The 11,206-nt window shown below is 26.0% G+C and overlaps 1 protein-coding gene across 1 annotated transcript in view; it reads right to left on the bottom strand.

Annotated features, from left to right (window-relative positions):
• Window positions 1-7,027: 7,027 nt before the first annotated feature.
• Window positions 7,028-11,206, bottom strand: part of LOC129609692 (dopamine receptor 1) — a 50,002-nt gene continuing 45,823 nt past the window's right edge. Inside the window, exons 4-6 of the mRNA XM_055521795.1 lie at window positions 9,678-9,807; window positions 9,290-9,538; window positions 7,028-7,559 (exon numbers count right to left, since the gene is read on the bottom strand). Coding sequence (XP_055377770.1) covers window positions 7,028-7,559; window positions 9,290-9,538; window positions 9,678-9,807 — 911 coding nt within the window. The remainder of the gene's footprint in view (window positions 7,560-9,289; window positions 9,539-9,677; window positions 9,808-11,206) is intronic.

Below are 11,206 nucleotides of genomic sequence, written 5' to 3'. Positions count from 1 at the left end.
CAAGAGATTATACCACACGACACGGTTCCCTCTGTATAATGTGTAATATACGAACATATTTTTTAATTCATATTTCTTGCTTGTTGAACAAACGGATTATTATATATAACATTATAATTTTTTCGATTCAATATATTTAACACGTATACCGTTATCAAAACATAATCCTTTTGTATATATACATATGTATATTGAAAATTTATGTACATATTATTATATAATAAAATGGTTAGATGTAAATTTCGATAACAACTTTTCGTTTTTAAAAGTTAATTAAAGGCATTTTCCTTTTTCATTTAACCTAAATGTAGCCGATTAATGAATATACTAACGCAACATATATATGCACAATATATATATACATATATATTTTAAATTATTATGTTAAAGTTCCGAAAGAATTCCTTAGCTACATATATATCAGAAATATAAGAAATCTATACATAAAAAAAAATAACGAAACAGAAGAAAAATGAAAATTAATCTAGAACGCCTGCATAAACAGGAACAGGATTTGATGGTACTTTTCTCTTTTTCTACAAGATTTCTGAATTTTTTTTTTTTTTTGTTCTTATTTTTGCTTTTCATTATGGGTATAGAAAATTTATATTGTACCTAAATAATATTATTATATGTATGCACGTTTGTGTGTAGTAACAAGATGTTTATATGTACATAAAAAATAATATTGCCTGAGTGACCGATTTTTAGTTTTCCCTTGAATATTATTTTATGCGAATGTATAAAATAAATTTTCTGAAACGTATACTTTTACGATTTTTAGGGTAATCAAAAGGAATCAATTATTTTCTTAAGCTTCAGTTTTAAATGCATAGTTCATAAATTTTTTATTATAAAATTTATAATGTATTGTCAATAAAAGATGAAGTTTCAAAAACAATTTATTACTTTTGTGTATTAATAATTTTTATAATTTTACAGAAGATTATATTTTATGTGCCGAATATGATGTGATCTGCGTAAAATACTCTACCTCAATAAATTTTTAATATTTTTAGCTCGGTTGTTTATGTCGTTTTGGGCCTCAAATAAGTGAAAGTATGATGTTTTTCAACTGAATTCCAAAAAATAAACTAAATTTCTTAAAAATTCTGAATTCTCTACTTGGTCGCATTAATATTCCTGGCCGAAATACCGAAATGATAATTAAACTGTGCTATTATAATTGCTCTTACTAAAGGCTGCTTAATATTTTTTTTACCCAAAAGCTTTAATGGAACTTAGTCTATTCAAAATTTATTATTTAATTTTATTACTCAAGATTTACGTTTAATAACTATTTAGACTAATGTATGCAGCCTTGTGTAAAGAAACTATCTGCGCGTTTTAATTTAACAATTACAATTATTCATGAAAAATATCACGAAAATTGTACAAGCGTTAAATTAGAGAAATCTCTTAAATATTACAAATTTCACTTGAACATTCTTACGTATTCTAACTCAAAAATATTGCAAAATTATTCCGTATTTCAATTGGATTTCCAAAAAATTTTACTTTTAACCCTATTCAAGTTCTCATTGCTCTTTTTGCATAAGTAACTTATAAAGCTACTCAATATATTAGAGCAAAATCGTTTCCAGTTTATTAAAAAAAAATATAAATAAATCAACATAAAAAACATAAGACTGCAAATATTCCTTAAAAAATAAAAATTGAATTGAATCCTGCTGGTTGACATGCAAACCTTAAATATACAATTAAACCCTTGGAACACGTAAACTTTTACATATATAAAAAAGCCATAGTTTAACTAAAATAAATTTCTTCATTGCATATTGCAATTTACAAGAAGTGTTCTATGAAATTTATGTAAATTGTATCTGAAACAAAAAAAAAAAAGGATGAAGGAAAGAAAAGAAAAATTAAATAATAAAATAAGTTTATGGTTTTACAACGTTACCGCAATATCTGCTTTACTAAATTATTACTTTATAACCATTTTTATTTCTATATTATTTCTAGGTTCTACATACATACATTTATATATATATAAGAAAGTATATTGTACATAAAAGTAACTTAAATATTGTTAGATGCACGAACATTTTTGTATTGCAATCCTTGATCTAAAGATATTTTAATATCATTCATCAACTATAGGAAATTTTTTGAAATTTAAGTGAAATTTTTTAAAATTCATCATAAATACGAGTAGCGAGGTGATTTCTAAGAACACAAGATTGTTTTAATGTTGAAATACAAGTGAAAACATTTAATCACTTTATTTCTGGTGAATACTCCTAAGGTAATCTAGATCTCTGCTTATATTTTGTAAGTTTTACTATTAATACGAGTACTTAAGTGCTTTAATCGTGTCTTACCATATTTTTGTTTGAAAAAAACTGAGACATAACAAAGTCTATTTTAATAATTAAACTGCACATTTATTTTCGGCAATATAAATTGTTAAGAATCGAAATCATTACAATAATGAATTTTTAACTAGTACTCGTCTACACTGTAAAAATTCATTTTTAAATTGAAATTGCAAAATTTAATTTTTAATAAAAAGTCAATTTTCTTATGCACATTACAAATTTAAAAAATATTATAATTTTAATATTTGCTTCAACTTCTATAATAGTCAAGTCAACATCTGCTTTGGTAGATTATAGATCTACATTTATATATGAAAAAAAAAACAAGTTAGTTTTAAAAATTATGTTCTGTAAGGAGCGCATTTAGTTTATTGCAAAAAGAAAATTATTGATTGAGTCTATTTAACCTTACTTTATATAAACATGATTTCACCGTATTTTTCAAAATTTCAAATTTCCTAGGCATGTGCAGAACAAATTTTAGATTCGTGCTATATAGAAAATCCTTAAAATACGTTGGGGCTAATAGAAAAATTTTGTTTGTTAAAAATAGGATCAAAAATTGATTGAAAAATTATTCTTGTTTCGGTTCGTCCCAGTAAAATCTTTCAACTTTTTCAAATACTATAAAGAAAATTTCTAATGTAGGTTAAGTATTCGGATAAGAGCAGAGAGAAACCTCTTTGACTATTTATTGCAATTTTCATAAAATTGTTAAAGAAAAATATTCACTCTAAAACAACTTATAGCAATTTAGCTTTATTATTTTATTCTCCAATTGGTCGAAAGACTACTAAATTAAATTAATATTAAAGGGATAATTGAAATTTGAAAATGAATATTAAATCGGATAAGAAAACAAGTTTATTAAGAGCACAACAAACCTCTTGCAAGTTTCCAATACAATCACAAATTCGCTAGGTTTTTGTATAATGTAAAATTTGTGATAATTGTGCCATTAAAGCCATAATCATTATTTCATATTTTACTGATTCTGTTTCAAAATGGGAGAAGATTTTCTTTATAACGGGAAAGCAAAAGAAGGGGGCTTCTTTTTGTAAAATAAACACTTCGTCGACAATGTTAGTAACGAAAATCATAATTAATATTAAAATTTTTCGGATTTTAAAGCTTTGTGATTTCTCTAACTAAAATAAATAATTTGGATGAAAATGCTTGTGTTCCGAACTTTTCAACTGGTATTTGGATCATGTGTGCTTATCCGATACATGAAAGAGAGTATGACTTCAAAAACTTAAAAAAAAAAAAAGGGGTTGTGAGCTGATTTTGCTTGTACTTAGAAATCGATCAAAACTCTATCACACCAGACAGACAAATTAGGGAAAATGAGTGAGAAATTTGTTTTTTAAAAACATCCTAATTGATTGAAATTAAGAAATTTGCTGATCTAGATGTAAAATTAATATTAAAATAGAAAGCATCAAGGATAAAGACATTTATTTTGAAGAACGTATATATATATTTTTTTTAAATTTATTTCAAGTTCGTTATTCTTGTGCTTATGCACAATTTTACAACATTAAACATTAAAATTACAACAAGAACACTGAAAAAAATTTCAAATTATATTTCAACTACATTTTACTTCTTTTTTAATACTAAGTAATGAAACAAAAGTCAATAAAAATTTAATTTTTTCCATTTTTCTGAAACGGAAATTAAAATATATTAAATAGAAATCTTTAGAACGTAAAATATCTATATGCAGCTACAATAATATGCACCGAAATTTAAGATGCAATGAGTTGTGTATTTTTGCTGAAATTATACTTTTAAATTTACTCAACAGATGTTTGTTGAATAAAGTAAAAAGTATAAAATACAAGTTTAATGCTCTAATGGAGGGTTTTTCCTTTTTTTTTTTGTAAGATCATAAAATTTATATACGAAATAGTATAGTAAGTTGCATATCGATGGTGAAGCGAACAGGTAAGCTAAGTAACAAATTTGAGATTCTGGAAGAGAGCGTTCTTATTCTTAACTTCTTAAATTATTCTTCTTGATTTCAAATAAGAGTTTTTAATAAAATTTGAGTTTTTGTACAAAAGACAGCATAAAATAGCTAAAAATTTCTAATATTAACTGATAGTACTTGGCATATTTGTGTTTCATCACTATAGCTATCAGTTTTTATAATAGAAACATTCTAAGACAGCACGTGCTATCTTGCACTTAATTTAATCGTACAACGCCGACCTCGGAAATTAATACACATACATCACTGAAACGTATGTAACAAAAAGAGTGCCATTCGAAATTCGCATTGGTGTAGCAAGAAGGCATTTTAAAAAATTTGCTACTTAGCATATTTGTGTACTGCACCATCGATATATAATTTTCATTTCTACAGAAATGATTCAATTAAATTTTTAAAAGGAAACATTTAAAATGTTGTTGTGATAAATTTTTGAAAAAGTATTAAAACAGATTAAACATTTCCATTAATATTGCAGGAGAATCGAAATGAATGGATATTTAATACTATCAATTCTGTTAAGTTATATAAAAATAAAAATAAAATGGTTTTAATCTCACTTTACTGTGGAAAATGGAAGAATAAAACACGTATGATGTGAACTTTATAAGAAATGATGGCATGGGTGTGTTGCTCAATAAAGGATTAACATATTCAGCACGTGATTCAGTATAAAGATTAATTTAAGAACGTTAATGAAAGATTTATTGTTCGTTCCGAAGTACCTTTGCTATTCCGGATTATTCTCAATCCAATTACATGTGGAGTGCAATTAAGCATTGCTAAATGTACATATATTAAAAAATTTATTTTATAATAAACTTAAATTAAATTTTTTTTTTAAAGTTATTAATTAACTTCATTTTTAACGTCTCTAACGGTTTAAAAATGAAGTTAACGGAGTTTTATATGTTGTTACGGGATGATAGACCTAGCTTTTATAGATTGTCATAATATGCAAAAGCAACAATATCTAGACATTTTAAAAACGAACGTTTTTCATTTAAAATATAAAACTTTATTGTTATAGGCTAGTGAATTATTGCTATAGGAAGTACGCGAAATTACGTTATCCATAAAATATGGACAGAGGCAAAGAGTTCTCACCCGACATGCGTAACTTGCAAGAACAATTGCAATCCTCAAACGGTCTAAAATATCTTACATGATGCCGGTTTTAATGGCCTTTCACCCAGGCAAAAACCTTTTGTATCGCATGTTAACAAAACAAAAAGAATTAAATTGCAGCATCATTTCTAGCGATAAAAGTAAATTTAACATATTAGGTAGTGATGGCAATTCGAAAGTGTGGCAAAAAGCCAAATACCGCTTTCAATAGAGAAAAAATTTTGCCAACAATGACACACGGAGGCGGTAATGTGATGGTATGGGGCTTTGTATGAGTGCTGCTGGGTTGGGTAATTTTGATTTTATTGACAGTATCATGGATAAAGGTGGTTACTTGAACATTTTAAAAAATAATTTAAAACGAAGTATTCAAAAATTGGGTCGTTCATGTTCCAACAAGATAATGACCCCAAAGAAAGTGCAAAAATTGTCAAACAATGGTTTTTAATGTGCTAAACCAATTATATTTGCCCCCACAATTACCTAACTTAAACCCAATTGAACATTTGTGGAATTTATTGGAACGCCGTATTAGAAAGCATAAAATTACGTCAGTAGCATCACTTAAAGAAATGCTTTTGAAAGAATGGGGAGAAATAACACCAGAACAGACTTCCAAATTGGCTGGCAGCATGAAAACTCGTTTGAGTTGCTGTAGTTGAAGTAAAAGGCAATTCAATTACGATAAATATTAATAACAATTTGTTTTATTAAAATTACTAGAGGATGATTTTCGATTAGTGCCCCTAAAAGTATGCAATTTTTATTTTAATTCGTTCTCTTTGTTCAAGTTATAAAATTCTTCACTTGTTTCATTTTTTAAGTATTTTAAAATAAATATTTTGTAAAATTTTCATTAAATAGCAAAAATAAAAAAAAAGAAAGCTTATAATACTATGTGTGCATCAACTTGTTACTGCCACTTGGATTTAAATTGTAGCAGTTTTCAAAAAAATTTGAATTTTGCAACAAAGTTATCATAGTTAATGTTTTAAGTTACTGCAACATTTTTATGTTTGGTTCTATTAGATAAAATAATACCATCAGTCTTTAATCGAATCATGATTATAGTTCTAAAAGATTTTTTTTAACGCAATTTTATAGTTACTTAAAGCTTGAGTCGTCATTATAATAAAAATTTACTTGAATAAAACTTAAATTTTAAAATTTATAGTTATTTAAATATACAAAATTTCAGTTATTAAATTTATTATACATACCGGATTTACTTAAAAAATAATTAACTTTTCTTTTTTCCATATAGAAGATTTTTTATAGGTTTTGTTACACTTTTTTCTTTTTTTGTTTAAAATAATTTTTGTCCTATTTTGTCCTATTTTATATATACATACGTAAAAAAAGATTGCATTCACTTGATTTTTATAATATTATAATTATAAATTTTATCCTTTCTATAATTTTTGGTTTTTTTTTTCTATAAAATTTTCTATTCCTCATTTGAAGATTCATATGACATTGTACATGTTCTACAACTAGAAAGGCTACATAAAAATTGATGATGATTTAATTCGTCATTTAAATATAATTCACAATTTTGTGGTCAAATTGCAGATACTTGTTCTAAATCAGCTGATGATCTTCCAGAATTTATAACAACATTTTTTGCAGCATAATCTGTTACAAATCTATCACTATTTCTTGGATGAATATTACCAAGTTCTTGTGTACAGCATAATGTATTTTTTGTTGTTAAAATTCTTTTAAATGCATCACGAAATTCTTTATTAAATATTGAATAAATAATTGGATTAAATGCTGAATTTGAATATCCCAACCATGATAAAATTTTAAAAGTTTGACCACCTATACATGTTTTACAAAATGCTGCAACAATATTAACACAAAAGAATGGTACCCAACATATAAGAAATACACCCATAATAACGCCTACTGTTATTGCTGCCTTATGATCGGACACATGATAGGGTGATGAATGTTGTAATTGTCGCATTTTTGTTTTCTTTTTACTTTTTGTTCGACGTATGCTTTTATAACGTGGTTTTACAGTTATATCAGCAGTCTTTGTAATTGCTCGAATTGATTTGACATGCTTTTGAGCATAACAATAGAGTCTGAAATTTAAATTTTGGATAAAAAGAAAAAATAAAAATTAAGTAAATAAATATATATATATTAAATGTTTAAAAAAAATGCTTATAAAAGAAGGACAGAAAAAAAAATACAATGTTACACAAATATTTTTTCTTTATCCTTCATTTTATTTCAACCCCCACTAAATCCAACAACGAAGTCCTTATAAAAAAAAACTCAAGTTTCATTTTTGTATTTTTAAATATTTTATTTTTAAATTTTTCTATTATCCTTCCAACAACAAAAATTCAGTGATTTTATTATTCCTTTATTTATTCGAATTTTATTTGGATTTCGTTGGGGATTTAAGCGACAATAAATAGCGTACGTATACGCACAGATAAATCTACATCCATATATTGTCTATATGTAAATGTATAAATTTTTAGTTGAATGAATATTCTTCAATAATAAGTAACAATACGCGACAATTTATTTTCACAAAAATCATTTATAGAGCAGAGTGTATGTAGAACCTGAATTTACACTATTCCCAACATACACTTAATTGATTCAACTGAATAAAATGAAAATTAATTTCGAATTCGATTTACATACTTTGTTTGATCTTTTTGTTTTCATTTTATAAATTTAGACATTTATTATCCTATTATAGTACAGAATAGGTAAATTTAATTTATAATTGAAAATATGAAAAGAGTGTTATGATGTTGTAAAATAAATAATTGTTTTTGTTGTATGCCAGAGTAAAAAATGAATTTTAATCGGTAAATCAAAATATCAGTGGGGAATTACATTTAGATGACAGAAAGGACAATTAGGCTTTTGATTTATAATTTAAATTCTGTATAACGTTTTTGTACTTAATATACAATTACAAACCCAGATAAGAGAAGGTTTCTTGCATTTATTGCAATATTCATAGAAACTGTTTAATGGTACAATTGCAGCATCTCCAAATTCAAGGAAATTATTAAAATGTGAAAGTACCATGAGAGTGGGAATGTACTTTAATCGTAGTTGTTACTGTGCTAAATAACTCGTAAACAATGGTACTTGTACATTTTGTGTAAAAATGAAGAAAATCTAAGTGTAAGATAAAAAAAAACTTAAGTCTCTCAGCAAGAGTGCGTATCTCTAATCTACAAAATATGAAAAATGCTTTCTAAATATTTAATTCGTCGAAGCGTCAATCCGCTGAGCCTTAAGAGTTACTCCGACTGCAACTCCGACTCATCAGAATAATATGCACATAGGATGTGTTCCAGTTTATATGTTTGTTTGCCATATACGCTAGTTTGTAATGTACAAGTAACGGTCTAAGAGTTTATCGATGTTTTTAAATTTAAAGAAAGATTGTTGTTAGAGGAATAAAATTACATCAAAATTAATTTCACTAATAGCCGGTTTTCTCTTATACAAGTATTTCCTGATTGGATTCAACTGTATAACTTTTTATTGTAAATTTCAACTCTTTAATACTAATAACTAATAACAAAATAGGCAAAGGTCAGTACATTATTTTTAAACCAAATGAAATATTTTGACTTTTAACCTTAAAATTAAGCAATTACATAATTGACACATTATTGATTTATATTAGAATATTACAAACGTTTAATTAACAAATGGCCTATAAGGTATCAAGTTGTTCTTGTAATGTAATTACGAGTATAAGAATTTTTTTGTTAAAAGTATTGAAACAATAAAAAAAAGCGCTAAAAATAAAATAATATAACATTTAATTTACCTACAATAAATCCCCACCATGACTATACAAGGAACATAAAAACTAATACAACTTGAAACTACAGCATATGTTGGCGTTAAATCTAGTGCACATGTTTGATGAGTTTTCCCTGTATAATCCTCAATAATAAGCGGTTGTTGGGGCCGATGAAGTCCTAATGATATTGGCACAAATGATACTAATGCTGCTAATAGCCAAATTGCTACTATTGTTCCAATTGCTATACGCCGAGTCACCCACCTTCCATATCTATAACATTAAAAATTTATTAAAAATATTATGTTATAAAAATATAAGAGCTACACATATGTGTACATTTTCTATCCTTAAAAAACAAAAGAGAAAATTATAATTCTTTCATTATTTTAATGAATTTTTTCATATTTACCTTAAAGGATCTTTTATGTGAATATATCGATCCATTGATATTGCACACAAATTTAAAATAGAGGCAGTTGAACACATCACATCAAATGCTACCCATGTATCACAAAACTGAGCACCGAATACCCAATAACCTGAAAGGAAAAAGGTAAAAGGTAAATAAATAGGAAGAAAAGGTTTTTATTAAATTTTCCCCTGCTTAAAATTGGAATCTAATTTTGTTAATTATTTAAAAAAAAAACCTTTTCCTTATTTTCGTATTTTATGAATTACGTTGGCGGATATTCTTAAAATAATAAAACGATGTTTATGTTAATCTGAGAAGAAATTCTTTTTTCACTTCAACAAGTTTCCAATCTAAGTAAAATGAAATATATGGGAGCCTCGTTGAAATTTTTTCATCAATCAAAGTAAGATGAACAGATTAATAATAACAGAATTGAAATTTTCTCATACTAATTTGAAATTATAAGAAAAGGTCGAAACCTAAACTTGTAATTTTATTAATAAATTTAGTATAGTTTAAAAGAGAAAACTCTTCCATGTCCCTTTTAATTACAAAAAGTTTTTGATATAAGAACCTTTAGAATTTCTTTCATAAGCAACACTTTAATAATCTGGATAATATTCATTGCGTGCAATCAATTACAACATAAAATTTTAACAAAATCAATGCAGACATAACACAGTTGCTTACAAATGGCTTCAGAGTTGTTTTTATATGGTTAAGTTGCTTCTATGGTTTTAAGACAGAAATTACAGAAACAAAAAAATTGATTTAGAAATTGCAAATTACAAAATTCATCAAATTTTACATATAAAATTTAAATAGAATTTTTTAATGCCAAATAAAATGGGAATATGTAAAGAGCTGATCTTGTCAATTTCATAAATTAATGATAATTGTCACACCTTTTCACAGGATCTCATTTGTTTTAAACGTGTTATAGTGCTATTTTACACATACCATTTCAAAGATGTCACCGAAAATAACAACCATATTACCATCTTCGACCAAGCAAAATTTTACCACTACAATTTTAACAGTTTCCATAAAATGACTTTCGACGTTACTACCCAAATCACTGTTCCCATCACCACAAATAAGTTTCCAAATGGGTTTCGAGCTTTTAGTATATAATAAAAAATTTTTCGAAATAAAGTAAATTCAATTTAATTAGCTTTTGAGTTACTGCTGCGGTGAATGGATGGACGAGCGGTCAGGCAACAGACACGGCTAAACTATTCTTTTTTACAGGTATAATTAAGATGATAATTGTTTCAAAGTTTCATGTACAAAATTCAATATTTTTCAAAAACACATTTTACGCTGAAATTTTCGGTAACAATATTTTCTTCATTATATTAAATGTCATATTAAAAATTGATTTTGGCAGTTTTCCATAAGCTACAGACTTAGTGAGGAACGCTTCAAAAATTTTAAAATTTTTTGTCCCAGAAACAGCCTTTTCAAAAATTCATACAAAAAGAAAAAATTTGGTAATAAAATTTATTTTTTTTTTCAGTGTAACT

Source organism: Condylostylus longicornis, unplaced genomic scaffold (assembly GCF_029603195.1).
Source record: "Condylostylus longicornis isolate FDR11 unplaced genomic scaffold, ASM2960319v2 ptg000040l, whole genome shotgun sequence".
Taxonomy (NCBI): Eukaryota; Metazoa; Arthropoda; class Insecta; order Diptera; family Dolichopodidae; genus Condylostylus; species Condylostylus longicornis.
Note: the sequence above shows the minus strand (reverse complement) of the source record. Positions and strands in the feature narration are given on the sequence as shown.